This window comes from Neophocaena asiaeorientalis, unplaced genomic scaffold (genome assembly GCF_003031525.2).
Source record: "Neophocaena asiaeorientalis asiaeorientalis breed wild unplaced genomic scaffold, Neophocaena_asiaeorientalis_V1.1 scaffold629, whole genome shotgun sequence".
In the NCBI taxonomy this organism is placed as follows: Eukaryota; Metazoa; Chordata; class Mammalia; order Artiodactyla; family Phocoenidae; genus Neophocaena; species Neophocaena asiaeorientalis.
This window is the reverse complement of record NW_020175468.1, coordinates 81,066-102,096: the sequence shown is the minus strand read 5'-3', so window position 1 is coordinate 102,096 and position 21,031 is coordinate 81,066. Positions and strand designations below refer to the sequence as shown.

The following is a 21,031-nucleotide window of genomic DNA, read 5'->3' as shown; positions in this document are numbered from 1 at the left end:
TTAATCCCTAGTCCCTCCTGGGGAGAACGTATGACTCTTTCTGACTAGCTTGGAATCTGTGGGTCAAGCTCGTGATTCCATGTCAAGGACTCATAATATCTGAACCGCATATCTCGTGTTTTTTTCCTCTGTTAGTGCTCTACCTCGTAGGGAAATATATATTCTTTCTGATTTCATATTCTCCCACATTTGCATGATTTTGCCTGTGAAACTTATTTTGAAATACATACTCCCAGGGTCTGAAATTTTATCCCATTTCTTTGCTGTGATAATGTACCTGCAGTTAATGGACAACTTCTGCTGGACACATTCTGTGGAATGGGTTTACTGTGTAACATTAAATTCTTTTTTAAAACTAAATTTATTTATTTTATTTATTTATTTTTGGCTACGTTGGGTCTTCGTTGCTGTGCACGGGCTTTCTCTAGTTGCGGCGAGCGGGGGCTACTCTTTGTTGCAGTGCACGGGCTTCTCATTGCGGTGGCTTCTCTTGTTGTGGAGCACGGGCTCTAGGTGTGCAGGCTTCAGCAGCTGTGGCTCACAGGCTCTAGAGCGCAGCCTCAGTAGTTGTGGCACACGGGCTTAGTTGCTCTGCAGCATGTGGGATCTTCCTGGACCAGGGCTCGAACTTGTGTCCCCTGCACTGGCAGGCGGATTCTTAAGCGTGGCACCACCAGGGAAGTCCCAACATTAAATTCTTGATGGCAAATACTTTCCCTCATTGTTGCAATATTTCCTGCTACGTAGAAAATCACCACTATAAGCTAGTTAGTAGCGGGGTGAGCATGTTCTAGGATGCAAAATAAAGACCCTGATTGATAAGTCTTTCCAGTTCTTTTTCTGGTTATGAGGAATGTTATCAAAGCATGTCTCAATAGCACTGTGACAATGTTGTTTACATATACTATTGATCATCCCCTTTGATCCTCAAGAAATGGTATAGGAATTTCTCCTAGAGATAACGTTGTCCAAGTTCACATCCTCAAGTTAGGCTGTTGACTAAACTGTTGTTGATGCCATATTTTTTGTCACCTGTGTGCCCACTCTTCATTCTACATCCACCCTTAATTTTGCAGTGTCTTAATGAGAGAGCTTGGGAATTCCCTGGCGGTCCAGTGGTTAGGACTTTCACTGCCGAAGGTGAGGGTTCAATCCCTGGTCAGGGAACTAAGATTCCACAAGCCACGCCGTGGTCAAAAAAAAAAAAAAATTGAGACAGCTTATGGAGTGGAGTGATACCTTCAATGATGAACCATCATTTGTTTTGTTTATGGCACTGCTACTTTCATTTGGTACTTTTCTATGCATAATAAATGGTCCTGATTTTATTTCTTTAATCATCAGGTCTGTGTATTTGATGTTGCTCTTAGTGGTTTTGTTTCCTATTTTCCATGTGTGGTTGGTTGATTGGGGAAGAGCCAGCCCCCTTATGGTAGAACTGGTGATTAGTTCTTTACATAGTCTTGATATTCTACTACGGCGTAGATCATTTGTAATATTTTCTCCCACACAGTAGATTACTTTTGACTCTACTGAGTGTGCTCTAAGGCACAGTAGTTTATAACTTTGAGGTAGTTCAAATTGCTGCTTTTACTTTGTCACCTGTGATTTTTGTGTTATGTCTGATAAATCGTTGGTGAATGCAACGTCAGAAAGCTTTTCCTGTATGTTTACTTCTAGCAGTTTTATACATTTTGGTCTTTGGTTGAGGTCTTTCATTAGTTTTGTATATCATATAAGTTAATGGTCCAACTTAACTGTTCTGTATTTGGATAACTGGTTTTCTCCACATCTTCTTTTTAATAGACTGCCCTTCCCCTGTTGAGTTGTCTTGACCGCCTTGTACAACATCATTTGACCATGTACAAGAGAATTTTTTTTTGACGTCTCTGTACTATTCCACCAGTCTCTCTGTCTTTATCTCTGTACCACACTGTTGTGATTAGTGTAGGTTTGGAGTAAGTTTTGAAGTAAAGACATGTGAGACCTATGACTTTGTTCTTTTCAAGCTTATTTTGCTGTTCAGCATCTTTTGAGATTCCAAATGAATCTGTAGGGTGTATTTATCTATTTCTTCAAGAAATGCTATTGGGATTTTACTAGGGAGTGGGTTGGATCTGTTGATCACTGTGGGTAATATTGACATCTTGACACTATTGACTTCAAATACATGAATTTAGGATATCCTTGCATCAATTTGTGTCTTTTCTAATATTTTTAGTCATGTTTTTAGTTTACGGTGTACACATCTTTCTGTCCTTTTATAAGGTTATGCCCAAGTGTTTAGTTTTATTTTATTTATTTACTTATTTTAAAATTTTATTTGTTTTTATTTGGTTGCACCAGGTCTTAGTTGCTGCTCGCCGGCTCCTTAGTTGTGGCAGGCAGGCTCCTTAGTTGCGGCATGCATGTGGGATCTAGTTCCCTGACGAGGAATTGAACCTGGGCCACCTGCATTGGGAGCGTGGAGTCTTAACCACTGCGCCACCAGGGAAGTCCCCTTGTTTTATTTTTTGATGTTATTGTAAATGGAATTGTTTTCTCAATTTCTTTCTTGATTTTTCATCGTTAATATATAGAAACACAATTGATTTTTGTGTGTTCATTTAATATCTTGTAATTTTTCTGAGTTCATTCATTATTTCTAGCAGATTTTTAGCAGGATCTTCATGGTTTTCTACATATTACATCATGTTGCTTTTAAACACATGATTTTGTTTCGTTTTCTATTTTAATACTTCTCTGTCTTTTTATGCCTATTTGTTCCTGCTAGGATTTCCAGGAATAAGCTTTTAGAAATAGAGCAGGTATCCTCTTCCAGTTTCTGATTTAGAAAGAATGCTTTCAGTCTTTGACCAGTGAGCCTGATGTTAGCTGTTGGCAGTTAATATATGTCCTTCAGTGTGCTGCGGTAGCTTTTTAAATTCCTTGTTTATTGAGTGTTTTTATCATGAAAGCCTGTTGACTTGTGTTATATGGTTTTTACTGCATCAGTTGAGATGGTCATTTTGTTTCATTCTGTTAATGTACTGTTTTACAGCAAAAGTTTACATATCTTGAACCATCTTACTTTTCAAGAATATATCACCTTATTTTATATAATCCTTTTAGTGTGGTGTTAGTTTTAGTTTACTTTTTTAAATTAAGTAATTAATCAATTGATTTATGACTCTGTTGGGTCTTCGTTGTTGCGCGTGGGCTTTCTCTAGTTGTAGTGAACAGGGGCTACTCTTTGTTGTGGTGTGCGGGCTTCTCATCGTTGTGGCTTCTCTTGTTATGGAGCACAGGCTCTAGGTGAGTGGGCTTCAGTAGTTATGGCACGTGGGCTCAGTAGTTGTGGCTCACAGGCTCTAGAGCACAGGCTCAATAGTTGTGGTGCATGGGCTTAGCTGCCCCGCGGCGTGTGGGATCTTCCCAGACCAGGGATTGAACCCATGTCCTCTGCATTGGCAGGCAGATTCTTAACCAGTGCCCTAGCTGAGAAGTCCCCCATTTCCTTTTGATGGCCTTATTCTAGTTTTTCCTTCAGTTTTCAGCTAAGAACAGTCTTGCACATCTCATGGAATATTATATCTGTTCTTTGTGAAAATATGCATGCAAATGGGACTCAGGGAATATTGAATTTGATACCCTACATAGCAAATAATGTCATAGATGTACAGCTGCTTTATATCTAAAATATTCTATTCGCTCTCTTTTTAAATCTCTTTCATTTTGGCCGCATACCCATAGGATAACTTCCACAGTTAAAAATTGAACAGTATTGTGTTACTTGCTAAGCCAATTTTTCTTTTCTTTTAACCTCCTTATTTTTAGTTGTCTCATACAGTTTTATTCACACATATATGCAGTCACAAGGAGTGATACCCCATGTTTATTATTCCCTGTGCTTCACTGAGGCCCTTATCAGTCCTGGTCTTTCTTTACATGGTCCCTTGATGCTGACAGAAACACTGTCATTTGCTCCCATATTTAAGTTGTTCTCCTGATCTCCCCAGTTTCCACCGCATTTCTTCAGCCATCACTCCACCTTTCTCACTACTCACACTGTAAAAATGACCCCCTTTCATCCACTGAACAACTTTCTCAGGATACGACTTAAATTAACATGTGCAGCCGTGATGACTCAGAAACCATTTGAAGGAGGGATTGCTGAATAACAGTATTAGTTACACAGCTCACTTCTGGTTGCATCTCCTTTGAGTTTTCCTTTCAAAACTACTGGTATTTGTATGTTGAGTCTTAATTTGTATATGCTTTGTGGTTATGGTGGAAAAACTTTTCTTTGAGAGCTAATACAAGTTTTTCCAATTGAATGTTTTGTCACAGTGTGTTTGCAGGTAGGCTGCCCTAAACTTAAGTTGAATTACGTGTAATCACTGTTTCTTTAGTAAAGAATCCTATTCTTTAGTGTTCCTAGAAATCTTTAACATCATGGTTGAGAAGTTTCATAACTGTGTTTGGTAAAAGTATTACTTTTGGTGTAACATCATATATTCACCATGAAACATTTACTCATGCAGTGTAATGAATAGTATACCTATGGTCCTTTTTATCTTGTAGATCTCTCTCATGTACACGTGATCAAGAAATTACAACTAAAATCAAACACTGATGTAGGAGAAATATTCCCAACAGTGATGTTGGGAAGCCATGGAAGCTGTGAAATCAAGCATTTTTACCTACAGGAAATACAGGAGAATATGCATGACCTTGGGGGTCAGTGGAGAGATGATGAAAGAAATTACAAAAATATCCCTACATCCCCTAATGAAGATATCACTTATAGAAGAGTTCGACATGGTGGAAGGGATTCAGGAAAGAAGCCGATTGCAAATAGGCTGGCATTAAGCTTTTCGGAGGAACTACGTATGTTTAAAAGTAAACAGAAAATCTGTGAATTTCATCAAGCTGATAAGAGCATCAGCAATGGTACCTCATTTTCACCATCTCAAGAAATTTCTCCTACTGGCCAATCCACAATTTCTGATATACATGGGAGTGATTTTATGCATCTTTCAATACTGACAGAAGACCAGAAAGCACACAGGGCAAGTCCTTACAAATGTCGTAAGTATGGGAAAACCTCTCCTAAAGGCTCAAACCTCAGTAGATATCAGAGAATCCACACAGGGGAGAAATTGCGTAAATGTGATGTGTGTGACAAGGTCTTTAGTCGAAAGTCACACCTTGTAAGTCATAAGAGGGTTCATACTGGAGAGAAACCTTATAAATGTAATGAGTGTGGCAAGAGGTTTAGTCAAAATTCACATCTTACAAGTCATCAGAGAATTCATACTGGAGGGATGCCTTATAAATGTAATGTGTGTGGGAAGACCATTTATTCTGCCTCAGGCCTCAGGAGACATATGATAATCCATAGAGAAGCTAAACAATATAAATGTGATGTATGTGGCAAAGTCTTTAATCAGAATGCAGTCCTTGCAGTTCATCAGAGAATTCATACTGGAGAGAAACCTTACAAATGTGGTGAATGTGGCAGTGTCTTTAGTCAAAAAACACACCTTACGAGTCATCTGGTCACTCATACTGGAGAGAGACCTCACAAATGTAATGAGTGTGGCAAGTTTTTTCGGGATAAGAGAACCTTTACAAGGCATCAACAAATTCATACTGCAGTGAAACCTTACAGATGTAATGAGTGTGGGAAGTTCTTTCGTGAGAAGCCAACCCTTACAAGGCATCAGCAAGTTCACACTGGAGAGAAACCTTACACATGTAATGAGTGCGGCAGAGTCTTTAGTCAGAATTCAAACCTTGCACGTCATCAGAGAATTCATACTGGAGAGAAACCTTACACATGTAATCAGTGTGGCAAGCTCTTTAATCGAAAAGGAAACCTTGCAGTTCATCAGAGAATTCATACTGGAGAGAAGCCTTACAGATGTGGTGAGTGTGGCAGAGTGTTTAGTAAAAATTCAAACCTTGTGTGTCATCAGAGAATTCATACTGGGGAGAAACCTTACAAATGTAATGAGTGTGGGAAGGTCTTTCGTTACAAACAACGTCTCCGAATTCATCACAGACTACATAATGGATAGAAACCTTGCAAATGTATCGAGTGTGGAAAAGCCTTTACTCAGGTCTCAACCTTTGCTACACATCAGAAAATCCATACTTAAGAAAAACCATATAAATGTATGTGGAAAGGTCTTCAAAATTCAAACTTGAAAAAAATATTAAAATGTGAAAATTCACACCTTACAATTCTTTGGCGAAATCACAATGGGGAGAAACTGTACAAGTATCGTGAGTGTTGTAAAGTTTTTGTGTGTGCAGCCTCTCTTACCGCCAGATAATCTGTAATGGAAAGAAACCTTGCAAGTATAATGACTGTCTACATGTGTTTAGTCAAAATTCATACCTTATAACCTGCCCAAGAATTCATACTGGAGAGAAACCTTGCAAATGTAATGAGTGTGGCAAATTCTTCAGTGTGCTTTTAAGCCTAACTGAACATCAGGTGATCCATGATCTTGAGAGAGTTTAACAGTGTAGTGAAGTGTCAAGGCATTTAGTAGGTGTCCACATTTTCGGCTTTATTAGAATACTTATTCTGGAAAGAAACCAGATAAATGTAATTATTGTGGCCAAGTCTTTAGAAAAGGAATTTATTCACCAAGTAATTCATTCTGGAGATTACCTCACAGATGTTATGAATGGGAAAACCTTTCCTTGGGGCTAACAGCTCACCAGGCATCAGATAATTTGTGCTGGATTGTTAGGAAATTATTCCTCCTACGTTTGCATCTTTGCCACTGTACTGTTGTCTGTCCCAGAGAAATCCCTGTTTGAGGTGGGAGCACTTTCCGCACTTCTCATAGACTCTGCCTCTTAGTCTCAAGCAGCAAAATACTCCTCTTATTGTTTCCTGGTGCCAGGACTACCTGCTTAGCATTTTGTAACAGTGTTTGGGGGAGAAGGTGACAGCCAGTCTCTGTGATGTGTTTGTGATTCGGACGTAACCATTTTCTAGAACTGCAACGTAACTTCAGCGGAAGTGCAAGGATAGCGCACACTTTGTGTGGTGAGAACGTTTCTGCAAAACTTTGGTTCCAGTTGCCAATTCCCTCAAACAACTACAAGTTGCTAATGAACATCACTGCAGTGTAGCAGAGACTCTTCCTTTTCCTTGACCCCTTATTTTCTTAGTTTACACATTTTTCTTTTACTTTCTTGAGCTTTCACCAATATGATATAACATTTTAAATTTCAATTTCATTTATAATTTTCTAGTATATAGAATTGTGATCGATTTTTGCATGTTCTACTTGTGTCCTGATACCTTGTAAATTATTCTTTTTCCAGAAATGTTTGTAGGTTCTTTTGTTTTTTTACATACACCATGTAATTAAATTTCCTATTTATGCTGTACGAAATTACCACAGAGTGCCTTAAGTAAACAGATTTATTCTCTTCTTTTTCTGTCCAGAGTTGTAAATGGCCCCAGAGCACTGGGCTCTTTCGGGTACTTCAGGTCACAATTCGTTTTCTTTCCTTTCCTGAGTTCCAAATATCACTTTCATCCTTATCCTCATGGTCTTCATGTGGATTTGCACGACACACTCTTAATTAATCAATGCTTTTGTTTAGTTATCTTCTTTTCATTTGAGCATTTCCTGAACACATCGTTTAAATTAGGCCACCGTCTCAGTCTACCATTGTATTAATATATATACCTCTTCATCTTACCTAACACAGTCATATCTTATTTAATAATTGCTGATATTCCCTTATACAGTATAAGCTCCTGAAGGCAGGTTATTGTATTTCTTCCTACATATTCAGTGATTGGACTCATTCCCCATTGACAGAATGAGTGAATGTACTTTATGAGTGCAAAGACGGTTAGTGTGATGGATAGGATCATAGATCAGTAGGTCAGATGGTCAAATAAACGTGATTATATTTGTGGACTGAAATTTAATTGTCCTGTACTTTACAGCCTAATAATGTTCTGAATATTTGTCATAAATTCTCACACCATAATTTGTTCACACATGAATTTTCCGCAACACGTGCTAAACAGTTGTAGCTCATGAGTGAAGGGATGTCTTCATGAAGTTTTCTTAAGCCACAACATTTTAAATTCAAGATTCTTTCTCAAATGCTCCATTCTGTCCCCATCACTAAATAACAATCCTATTTCTCAGGTCGGACAGTTTCTATTTGTGATAGATTGCCTGGAAAACAGGAACTGAAAGAAATAGGTTTATCATTCTCACCTAACAGGAAGTCCAGAGGGTGCTGTGTTGGATGTGATGGGTCCTCTCCCTTCTTCCTCCATGACCACTTAGTCTTCAGTGTTTTTCTAGCAACCTGGCTGCTGGATGACTAAGGAGAATGATCATTGTGACGTAAAATCCTTTGCAATTTTAGATTTTGTCTCCTTTTCATAGAAATATTAATTTGAGACATCTTTTCCCAATATTTTAATTTGTGTTCAATATCCACCATGATTTTAACATGAAATGTGAATTTTCAAGATTCGTATTTCTATCTCAAGAACAGAGATAGGTAAAGGGGAAAGGTGTTAGGGCCAGATTGTATCTATGGACTTTGTTCATTTTCCTGATAGTGTAATATTCCGAGTAACACCTGGCCGGTCTGCCCAGTGTTCCAAGTGTTGGGCAAAAAGTATTAGGCCCGTAGTGTTTTCTGACTCACAGGTATATTTCCTTGCTGCTCTGATTCTAAACACAGTGAAATAATCCTTCAGTTTTAATATAATTCTGATTCTGGTATCATGATAAGAAATGAAAGAATCCTTTATTTTTTCTGGCCATGCTGTGTGGCTTGCAGGATTTTAGTTCCCAGACCAGGGATCGAACCCTGGGCCCATGGCAGTGAAAGCGCCGAGTCTTAACCACTGGAGCAACAGGGAATTACCCCAGAAGAATCCATTTTGAGATGTTTTCAATTCATGTCATCCTACCTGAAAGCGAGAGATATACCAAAGGCTTGTAGTTCAGAAATATTATTATTATTTTTTGGCTGAGTTGGTGGATCTTTGTTGCTGCGTGTGGGCTATCTCTAGTTGCGGCGACTGGGGGCTACTCTTTGTTGCGGTGCGCGGCTTCTTGTGGCTTCTCGTTGCAGAGCATGGGCTCTGGGTGCGCAGGCTTCAGTAGTTGTGGCATGCTGGCCCAGTAGTTGTGTGTCGCAGACTCAGTAGTTGTGGTTCACAGGCTCTAGAGCGCAGGCTCAGTAGTTGTGGCGCACGAGCTTAATTGCTCCACGGCATGTGGGATCTTCCCGGACCAGGGCTCGAACCCGTGTCCCCTGCATTGGCAGGCGGATTTTTAACCACTGTGCCATCACGGAAGCCCCATATTTCTTATAAATCACAATATCAGACCCAGAGATGCCGCTTTTAGAAAGGCACCCAAGATGTTTGAAACCATGTATCCACATAAGCATCTTATCCAAGACTCAACGTGCAGTAGACTTCAGAATATACATCTTTGTGAGAATCCACACAGAGCAATATGTTTGCTAATGCTTGAACCTGAAGATCAAAACTGTGGAACAGGTCTTCCCTGGTGGCGCAGTGGTTAAGAATCTGCCTGCCAATGCAGGAGATACGGGTTTGAGCCCTGGTCCTGCCACAACTACTGAAGCCTGCGCGCCTAGAGCCCCATGCTCCACAACAAGGGAAGCCACTGCAGTGAGAAGCCTGCGCACCGCAGCGAAGAGTAGCCCCTGCTCGCCGCAACTAGAGAGCCCACGCACAGCAACGAAAACCCAACGCAGCCAAAAGTAAATAAATAAATTTTACCACAAAAAAAAAAAAAAAAAAAAAAGAAAAACTGGAGCGTAGCGTTAACGTTGGAGAAGAAGCATTCAAGTGTAATGAATATTGTAAAGTGTTTCATCAGACATCCACATGTTTGGTATAATAAGAGAATTCTTACAGGTCAAAGTATACAGGTATACCAAACGTGAAAACCCTTTTAAGAAACAGTCCGTCCTCAGGGGTCCCCAAAGAACTTACATTTGTGAGAATCCTCACAAATATAATGAATTTGGTGAATATTTTGAGCAATTCTTCAATAGACCACACCTCAGAGAATGCATACTAGGACTAAATAATCCTATCGTTGTCTGAGATTAACCTGAGTTTTGACATACTTCAGAATAATTACAAATCACAGCATGTTAAAACTTGTGTATGAGAAGAGGAAGGAGATATGTGGAAATGGCCCATTATCTTCAGTGTATGAATAATTATTTGAGTTTTCTTCAAAAGGCTTAATTACTATTTATGTCTTGCAATCTGAAGGTTAAAGTCTGTTGATCTTATGCCTTCATTACAGGCCTTCGATGATTGTTTCTGGGAAGGAAGCAGTAACATAAAGGGGCCAACTTTGTTAGGCATGATTCCTTCACATCCATGTTCCCTGGAAAAACAAAGACCCTGAATGATCAAATTCAATAGTGTGTGAATTAGTGGCAGGGCGGGGCAGGGAGTAATGTACAATTATGACATGACTCATCATGCTTATTACGTTCAGGGAGCCCTTCTGTGGATAGGCCAGTGTGGGTTATAGGACAGAATCCTCTACCAATTGACCATGAGTAAAGCAGGCAGGACATTAAGGGACTGGGCTTTTCATGGCAGGAGAGTGACAGGTTACTAGGGACTGATTATCAGGTAGATATAATGCATAGGAAAAGTGGGTCACTTTCTCCATTGGATGGTGATAGCAGTCGTGTACATCTATGTTTAAAGGAAATTAGTTTTATTCTTTGAAATTGAAGAGAGAACAGTTATGTTGAGAGGAAATTTAATCAAAATAGTATGTGTGTGTATGTGATTCGCCGTTTAAATGCTGCCATTACATTTTGCTATTGTTCTATTCTAAATGTATCATAGGTCTCCTGTTTTAATTCATAAAATCACATGAAATATATATATTACAAATATATACACTGCAAGTATAACCATTACAATCTTCATTCTGAAGTATATTTATTCAGTAAGGTAACTTTCATCTGATTTTCAGGTGTATTTTTTTTTTTTACAACAAAATATCAATAGATGCTATATATAAGATTTTACACTTTGTTTTTTTATGTATAATAGAGATCGTTTCAGTATAATGACTTTCTGCACTCTTTTAATACCTTTTTACACATAGCCATGTGTTCCCCTAACTTCTCAGCCCTCTTGCATCAAGGCCAGGTCTTGAGACCAATTTTGCCCAGTTGTTTGTGCATGGAAGTTGTGTGTTTCTCATTTGAATGAGGAAATCATTATTTCTTAAACATCAGGATATCACACCCAGCAATTCTACTTTTGAAAATATACCCAAGAGATTTGAAAAGATTTTTTTCATGAGAACATCTTGTATAGCATTGATGATGTGTGGAATCTAAAATACGACACAAATGAACATACCTAAAAAACAGAGTCACAGGTATAGAGAACAGACTTGTGGTTTGCCCAGGTGGAGGGGGACAGGTAGCAGAGGGTTGGATTAGGAGTTTGGGATTAGCAGATGCAAAGTAATATATAAAATGGATAAACAACAAGGTCCTACTATATAGCACAGAAAACTATATTCAATATCCTGTAATAATCCATAATGGAAAAGAATATGTATATGTGTAATTGCATGTGTCATTCCTCTTTGTACATTTTCATGTGACGCAAATTTGAAAACAGCCCCTTGATTTATGCAACCTCCAAGCATTTCACTGACGTAAAGGGAGAAATACAAATTAAATATATAACTTGGACAAAACAGTATCTTTGAAAAATATATATGATCGACAAGATGAGATTCCTCAAAACCTGAAAGTCGAACTACCATATGACTCAGCCACTCCACTCCTGGGCACATGACTAGGAAAAAAGAAAACGCTAATTTGAAAAGATACAGGCACCTGAAGGTTCATAGTATCACAATTCACAGTAGCCAAGATATGGATGCAACCTAAATGTCCATCAACAGATGAATGGATGTGGGTGAGTCCCCTGTTGGCCTAGTGGTTAGGATTCCAACAAACGTGCAATGAGATCTCTGTGAATCGGGAAGAGGAATGTAGTGTGTATATTATTAGCAGGTGGAAAATTGTGGTCTTTCCTAAGCAAGACATCAGGAGTTTACTCTTGAATAAACATTCAGTTTTGTATGAAAGAGTCTGATTCCATATTTGAAGTCTGACTATAGACACCTTTAAGTCTCACTACAAACTGTTCCTCTTCTGCTCACGTGAGCAGGGCAGGCTGATAATAAAGCTGAGTGCGCCTTCCCTTGGCAGTAGTTGTAGGTTCGCGCAACGAGCAAGTACCATCACCTCAGCCCGGTCCTGTATCCAGAGTAACACAAGCCCATCAGCGTTCTCTGCTCTCTCTAGCCATTTTAAAAAACTTGGGAAGTCTACCCTGCTCTCCCCAGAAGGCCTCATTACATAACAAACATTTTCCTAACATGTTATTTATTTATTTTTTTGCCGCGCCATATCGCCATGTGGCCTTCAGGATCTTAGTTCCCCAACAAGGGATCGAACCCAGGCTCCCTGCAGTTGAAGCTGAGCTCGGAGTCCTAACCACTGGACCATCAGGGAATTCACTCCTAACACTTTAATGTATGGAGTCATCAGTCCTGCCATCGAATCTAAACTTTGAGTGGGGATCCATCCTTTTCCAATGGAGAAAGCCTAAGTAGAAACTAACAAAAATGTGTTGGGAGAGTTAATAGGTGAAATTTCTAGTGTATCTATCAAAAACTCCCATTGTGTACGTTCATTCTTAGAGAAAAGTCATGAACATTGATCTTTTTCAATTCTCTCACGACCCCCTACCCCCTTCTGGAAATCACGTTAGTTCTATGAGTCTCCTTTCACTGTATTTTGCGTTTTTTGTTTTTTAATTTTTTAGATTCCATATATAAGTGAAACCATGTGGTATTGGTCTTTGAGTTCTTTTCTCTTAGCATAGTACCTTCTTCATCCATCCATGTGGCTGCAAATGGCAAGATTTATTTTCTGGCGGAGTAATGTTCCATTCTATATATATACACCACGTTTTCACTATTCATTCGCCCTTCCATGGTGCTCAACCCAGTCTTCACATTAGATGGATGAGGCATTTTGCATAAGCATGTGTTGTACCCTCTGACCAGGGATTCCCCTTCATGTAGTCAGTGTAGGACCCAACCTCAATCATATATATATATATTTTTTAGAAGATGTTGGGGGTAGGAGTTTATTAATTTATTTTATTTATTTTTGCTGTGTTGGGTCTTCGTTTCTGTGCGAGGGCTTTCTCTAGTTGTGGCAAGCGGGGGCCACTCGTCACCGCGGGGCGCGGGCCTCTCACTATCGCGGCCTCTCCTGTTGAGGAGCACAGGCTCCAGACGCGCAGGCTCAGCAGCCGTGGCAAACGGGCCCAGTTGCTCCGCTGCATGTGGGATCTTCCCAGACAGGGGCACGAACCCGTGTCCCCTGCATCGGCAGGCGGACTCAACCACTGCGCCACCAGGGAAGCCCTCAATCATATTTAAGGTGCCCCAGGCGATTCCAATCTGGATCCATCATTGAGCATCGTGACTCTGGGTCCCCCCGTTCCTGAGGGCTGAGATCTGGGCTGAGGGTGAGGGCTCTGCTCTGCATGGGGCTGGATCAGGGCTGGTCTGTGACCTGCGGGGGATCGTCGGGTCCAGCTGAGGTGCCCGCTGCTGCTGGGTATGTGAGGGCCTCACCAGGAGGGGAGCGAGGTCTGAAGAAAGGGTGGGAAACTCCTGTGTTGGTCTGTGTGTGGGAGTTACTGTCCTGAGTCCCTCCTGGGACAGTGGGCATTAGAGGACCATCTGTTCCACATGCTGAGGGCTTCCCTGTGTGTGTGGTGGTGACTCAGGAAGGGGGTGTGTTGATTCTGAGCATTAAACACCATCTTTTCCACTTTCAGGATAGACCTCTAAACATTCATCTTGCCTAAGGAAGAAGCCCTTAAGAGGCGAAAGAGGAAAGAACTGGAGTCTGCAATGGCTCTTTCTCAGGTAATGTCATATTCTCGGTTGGTTTTTCTGTCTGTCCTTCCTCAAATGCCCTTCTTTGGACTCGGTAAACTTGTCTGACTCTGAAGTATCCTGCCTGACAGCTGTACACGCACCGTCACCCAGGTCCTTCCCTCAGGGCCTGATATCTCCACTTAGATCCCGTCTCCCCGTGACCCAGTGACCTGGAACTTGTGAAGAGGCTCCACTGGGTGTAGTCCTGGGCGGGGCTTCACCCCCGTGGGTTTAGTCGGGGTGTCAATGCCATTGGCCAGCAGCAGCTGCTTAGGGGCCCCATCTGGATGCACTGTCTGCTCTCTGTAAACCAGGATCTAGATGGTGCACGTGAAAGTCGGGTATTAATGGGCACGACACCTGGTAAGATCTGGAAGTCAGGCCAACTAAGGGTAATTTGTTCTGACTTATTCAAAGGCAGTTGAAGCCAAGTGGGCAAGTCACTGACTGAACCTTAATGACTGGGAATGGAATGGAAAGTTCAGAACTAGACATCAGTGATAGAGGGTGTTTTATTCCAGCCTGGAATTTGAACCATGAAGTCAACCTAAACCTCTGACCGTTGGAAATTCTTTATATCACTTTCATCACCTCCATTCCTGAGAGGTTGTCTTTTTACTCTGTGGATTGTATCTTTTGACACATAGTATTTACCTTTGATGCAGGTTAAGGACCAGCTTTATTTTTTTGCTTGTAGATATCTAGTTTCTCAGCACCATTTGTTATTGAGACTGTCCTTTCCCATTTGTTTAGTGTTGGCACCCTTTTCTATACATTTGCCATATATTCCAGGGATTGTTTGAGTTTTCTAATCTGTTCCATTGGCTTATGTATCTGCGTTTATGCCAGTACCACATCATCTTGATTACTTTGTAATATGTTTTGAAATCTAAAACTGATGTGCTTGGTCGATGGTCATGATCTTCAGGTCCAAGTGCTTCCAGCCCGGGCCCCACCCCGGACAAGGGTGGCTGCCTGCTGGATCACTTCGGTGAATGTAAAAGCTTTAAAGAGAATTTCATGAAGTGTCTCCAGGGCAATAGTTTTGACAATACTTTGCAGAAATGCATCAAAACAATATATTTAGAATGTAGGACGGAGAGGCAACTGATGTTACAAGAACCCCTGGAAAAACTGGAATTTGGAGATTTGTTTGTTTTGTTTTCTTTTTGGCCATGCAACGTGGCATGCGGGATCTTTGTTCCCTGACTAGGCAACGAACCTTCATCCCCTGCAGTGGAAGCACTGAGTCTTAACCACTGGACCACCAGGAGGTCCTGGGGTTTGGAGATTTGCTAGATGGAAAATCAGAGAGAAAAACTGAACCTTGATGGGAAGAAGACTGCAGGACAGTGTGGGGTCATCTGGACGACATCGCCGCGCTGATGACCTTGCCACTCCAAGGGCGTGCTTGTAGGTACTGTGACGCAGGAAGGGGCTTTGCGGATGCCCGAGAGATGCCGTTGAAATCAAGATAGACACCCCACCCTGGCTCATCTTCTAGGAATCCCCAAAGGATTTTGGAAAACCATTGTCCCTTTTAGATTCCCATTTTCCCCCAGGTGTGTTAGGTTTTCTCATTAAGTCCTAGAGTGTGACAGGGCCCCCAGGGAGGTAAGGTGCCCGGTGACAGCTGCGTAGTGAATGGAACTTTGGGCTCCTGTGTGGTGCTGGATTCACATCACAGGCTCTGTGTCTTTTCAGTGCTAGTGTGCTAAATGTTCACGATTAGCGGTCTGTTACGTAGACAGAGATTGTCAGGAAAACTTTTTGTAGCAAATGGTTTCCTCCTTATACTCATATATGCCCTTTATTTCTTTTTTGGGGGGGTGGATGCTGCGCTGTACAGCATGTGGAATCTTAGTTCCTTGACCAGAGATCAAACCTGTGCTCCCTGTGGTGGAAGCATGGAGTCTTAACCACTGGACTGCCAGGAAGGTCTCTGACCTTTATTTCTTTTTTTTTTTTTTTTTTTTTTTTTTTTTTTTTTTTAACAAAAATAGAGGACAAGTTCAGAAGTGGGAAATGGTCTGGCTTTTGAGATATCTGACTTCATGCTTTTTTTCTGGTGATGCCCGAGCACCAGGTATCTTTCTAACCAAGTGTCATTTTCCGATTTGTATCAGACTATGTTTGTAAAACTGGATGTTTAATTTCAAGAACTCATTTGTTGTAACTGCAAAAAAAAAGAAAATAAAAATGACTGACTCTATCTTCTTTTTCAAGAGTATTTTGGATATTTGGGGGTCCCTTGAGATTCTGTTAATTTTATAATTTTTAAAATAAATTTTATTTATTTATTTATGGCTGCGTTGGGTCTTCGCCTCTGCGCACGGGCTTTCTCTAGTTGCAGTGAATGGGGGCTACTCTTCATTGAGGTCCGCTCCCTGTTAATTATAGCGTGATTTTTCCTATTCCTACAAAAATTGCCCTTGAAATTTTCATAGGGATTCCATTGAATCTGTAGGACACTTTGGGTAATTTGGTCATTTTAAGAATATTAAAATTGGACTTCCCTGGTGGCGCAGTGGTTAAGAATCTGTCTCCCAATGCAGGGGACACAGGTTCGAGCCCTGGTCTGGGAAGATCCCACATGCTGCGGAGCAACTAAGTCCGTACGCCACAACTACTGAGCCTGCGCTCTAGAGCCCACGTGCTGCAACTACTGAGCCTGCACTCTGGAGCCCGTGTGCCACAACTATTGAGCCTGCGCTGTAGAGCCCACGTGCTGCAACTACTGAAGCCCGCACGCCTAGAGCCTGTGCTCCGCAAGGAGAGAAGCCACCGCAATGAGAAGCCCATGCACCGCAACAAAGAGTAGCCCCCGCTCGCCGCAACTAGAGAAAGCCCGCGCACAGCAACAAAGACCCAACACAACCAAAAATAAATAAATAAGTTAAAAAATATTAAAATTGGAATATTCCAATCCATGAGTACAGGGTGTGTTTCTATTTATTTGTATCTCCATGAACTTCTTTTAGAACGTTTAGTAGTTTTCAGTGTACAAGTCTTTCAACTCCTTGGCTAATTTTTTCCCAAGTGTCCTATAGGACTATTCTCTGATTTTCTGTTGACATTGTTCATTGTGTATAGAAGTGCAACTGATTTTTGCGTGCTGATTCTTTATGCTGCAAGTTTCCTAAAGTTGTTTCTTGAAGAAGTAGTTTTCTCGTGAAATCTTTTTGGTTTGTGCATACAAAACCTTGTCACCTACAGAGTAAGAAAATTGTACTTTTCCATGTGGGTAACTGAGTTTTTGGGTTTTGTCTTACGGTTCTAGAGAGGGCGTTTAGTACTTTCTTGAGCAGTAGTGCAGAGTGTGCATCTTTCTCTTTTGTTGTTGCAAAGATTTAGTAGTGCGGACTTCCCCTGTAGTACAGCTTACACTGCCTGGTGTAAATTTTGATATGTTTTTTTTAATTGATTGATTGATTGATTGATAGATAGATAGTTAGATAGATAGATAGCTGTGCTGGGTCTTCGTTGCGGTGTCCGGGCTCTCTCCAGTTGCGTCAAGTGGGGGCTACTCCTCGTTGCCATGCATAGGCCTCTCACTGTGGTGGCTTCTCTTTGTTGTGGAGCATGGGCTCTAGGCGTGCAGACTCAGTAGTTGTGGCGTGTGGGCTCAGTTGCTCCGCGGCATGTGGGATCTTCCTGGACCAGGTTGAACCTGTGTCCCCTGCATTGGCAGGCAGATTCCCAACCACTGCACCACCAGGGAAGTCCTGGCATGGTTTTTGTTTTGTTTTGGTTTTTGGCCCTGCTGTGAGGCATGTGGGATCTTAGTTCCTTGACTAGAGATTGAACCCGTGCCCCCTGCAGTGGAAGCACAGAGTCTTAACCACTGGACCACGGGGAAAGTCCCTGGTATGTTAATTTTTTAATTAATTAATTAATTAATTTTTGGCTGCATTGGGTCTTTGTTGCTGCACACGGGCTTTCTCTAGTTGCAGCGAGTGGGGGCTACTCTTTGTTGCGGTGCGCGGGCTTCTCATTGTGGTGACTTCTCGTTGCAGAGCACGGGCTCTAGCCATGTGGGCTTCAGTAGTTGTGGCACTTGGGCTTCAGTAGTTGTGGCTCACGGGCTCTAGAGTGCAGGCTCAGTAGTTGTGGCGCACAGGCTTTGTTGCTCCGCAGCATGTGGGATCTTCCCGGACCAGTGCTCGAACCTGTGTCCCCTGCATTGGCAGGCAGATTCTTAACCACTGCGCCACTGGGGAAAGCTCTCTCTTATTGTCTTTGACTGGCATTGGTAGTAGAGTAATTCTGGCCTCATAGAGTTTGAAACTGTTCCTTTTTCTTCATTTTGGGGGGGAATAGTTTAAGTAAATTTGTTCTTAATGGTTTTCAAATGTTGTCTTGAATTCTGAAGTGAATATATCTGGCTTTCCTTTGTTGAATTGTTTTTGATTAGTGATTCCATCTCCTTTCCAGTTACTTGTTTGTAGAGGTTTTAATTTCTTCATGGTTCTGTCTTGGTAGTTAATGTTTCTCTAGGAATTTATTCATTTCTTCTAGTTTATCCAATACTCAGGGATAGAATTTTCATAGCATTTTCTTCTAATTTTCTTGATTTCTGTTGAATCAGTTGAAATTATTTGTAATGTCCGCTCTTTCATTTCTGATTTTAGTAATTTGAGTCTTTGCTCTTTTTGTTAGTTATTCTAGATATGGGTTTGTCAGTTTTGTTCTCTTCAAATAACCAACTTGTGGTGGTGTGATTTTATGTAGTTTTTTTCCCCTATTTTATTGATCTCTAATCTAATTCTTTCTTCTATGTTCTGCTAGTTTATGCATATTTTGTACTTGTAAGATCTTTTATTTTGTTTTGGATTTTTTTTTTGAAATTAGTTTTCATACACTTGATAAACCACAACCTTTTCTTTGTACTTTTAAAATTTTCTCTTTCCCTTACTTATTGAAATTTAATTAATATATATCATTGTATAAGTTTAAGGTGTATAGTGTGAACTTTTCTTGCAAAATGAGTACCTCAGTGGGGTCTTTACTACATTCACCTGTGATATAATTACAGTTTTTTTATGTGTCTTGGGAACATGTAAGGTCTACTATCTTATTGACTTTCAAGCATATAGTATAGTGTTGATAACTGTAAGTACCATGATGTACATTAAATTTCTAGAACTTTCAACTTACAGCAGGAAATGTATTCCTTTGACTAATATCTCCCCATTCTACCAAGTCCCAGGATTTGATAACCAGTATTTTTGTCTTTGTAGTACCTCAGTGGGGTCTTTACTACATTCACCTGTGATATAATTACAGTTTTTTTATGTGTCTTGGGAACATGTAAGGTCTACTATCTTATTGACTTTCAAGCATATAGTATAGTGTTGATAACTGTAAGTACCATGATGTACATTAAATTTCTAGAACTTTCAACTTAGTACCATCTGTTCATTCTCTGTGAATTACCTTACGGAGCAGATAACCTCATTGTCCCTCTGTGTTGTTAAAAATAGCAGGATTTTTTTCTTCTTCCTGAGTAAATGATACTATATTCCATATATCTGCTAGATTTTTTTCGTTTTTCTGTAATTTTTTCTGTAATTTCTGCACTATATAATAACTTTGTTCTTTTTAAAGTCGTTTGAAGAAGTTTCATCCTATTTGATTTTTTGTATCTGTATATTTGTGTATGGGATAAATTTATCCATCTCCATTCGATGGCCTCTTCCAGCTTACCTTCAGGTTTCAGGTAACAACATTCTTACACATCTCCCGGAATATTATGTGTGTTCTTTGTGAATATATGCATGGAAATGGGACTTATGGAGTATTTAGTTTGATACCTTACACAGCAAATAATGTAATAAGTGTAAACCTGCTTTGTTTGTACAACATCCTATTCTTTCCCCTTTAAAATCTCTTTTATTTCTGTACCACATCAATAGTATAATTCTCACAGTTAAAAAATGGAACAGTATAATGTTACTTGCTAAGCCAGTTCTTCTTTTCTTTTAAGAAAAAGTTCACTCACTCATATATGAAATGAAAAGCAGTGATACCCCATGTTTATTATTCCCTGTGTCCAGTCAGTCCCCTTATCAGTCCTGGTCTTTCTTTATATGGTCCCTTGATGCAGATAGAAACGCTGTCCTTTTTAGTCTTTCTCAAAAATTTTACGTCATGGTTGTGAAGTTTCATAATTCTGTTTGATAAAAGTCTTAATTTGGGGCCTCCCTGGTGGCGCAGTGGTTGAGAGTCCGCCTGCCGATGCAGGGGACGCGGGTTCATGCCCCGGTCTGGGAAGATCCCACATGCCGCGGAGCGGCTGGGCCCGTGAGCCATGGCCGCTGAGCCTGCGCGTCCGGAGCCTGTGCTCCGCAACGGGAGAGGCCACAACAGTGAGAGGCCCGCGTACCAAAAAAAAAAAAAAAAAAAAAAAAAAAAGTCTTAATTTGGTGTAATACCGTATATTCAACATGAAACATTTATTCATGCATTGTAATGAACAGTATGTCTATGGTGCTTTTTAATTTGTAGATATCTGTCATATACATGTGATAAAGAAATTATAAGTAAAATCAAACACAGATATAGGAGAAGTATTCCAAACAATGGTGTTGGGAAGGCATGGAAGCTGTGAAATCAAACATTTTTTTTTTTTTTTTTTTTTTTTTTTGCGGTATGCGGGCCTCTCACTGCTGTGGCCTCTCCCGTTGCGGAGCACAGGCTCCGGACACGCAGGCTCAGCGGCCATGGCTCACGGGCTCAGCCGCTCTGCGGCATGCGGGATCTTCCCGGACCGGGGCACGAACCTGTGTCCCCTGCATCGGCAGGCGGACTCTCAACCACTGCGCCACCAGGGAAGCCCGAAATCAAACATTTTTACCTGCAGGAGAATATGTATGATTTTGGGTGTCAGTGGAGAGATGATGAAAGAAATTGCAAAAATATGCCTAAAAAAAAAAAATAAAAAAAAATATGCCTGCATCCCACAACAAAGATGTCATTAATGGAAGAAGTTA

The 21,031-nt window shown here is 40.7% G+C and overlaps 1 protein-coding gene across 2 annotated transcripts in view; it reads left to right on the top strand.

Annotated features, from left to right (window-relative positions):
• LOC112415621 (zinc finger protein 347-like) overlaps window positions 1-21,031 on the top strand; it is a 35,264-nt gene that overhangs the window by 10,568 nt on the left and 3,665 nt on the right. The window contains exons 6-7 of one of the 2 annotated variants that reach the window (XM_024768734.1): window positions 4,564-5,910; window positions 13,937-14,027. In XM_024768734.1, the coding sequence (XP_024624502.1) occupies window positions 4,564-5,910; window positions 13,937-13,941 (1,352 nt within the window). In that variant the 3' untranslated portion in view covers window positions 13,942-14,027. Of the gene's footprint in view, window positions 1-4,563; window positions 9,035-13,936; window positions 14,028-21,031 lie in introns of those variants that run through there. The other variant, XM_024768733.1, reaches the window with a different exon arrangement.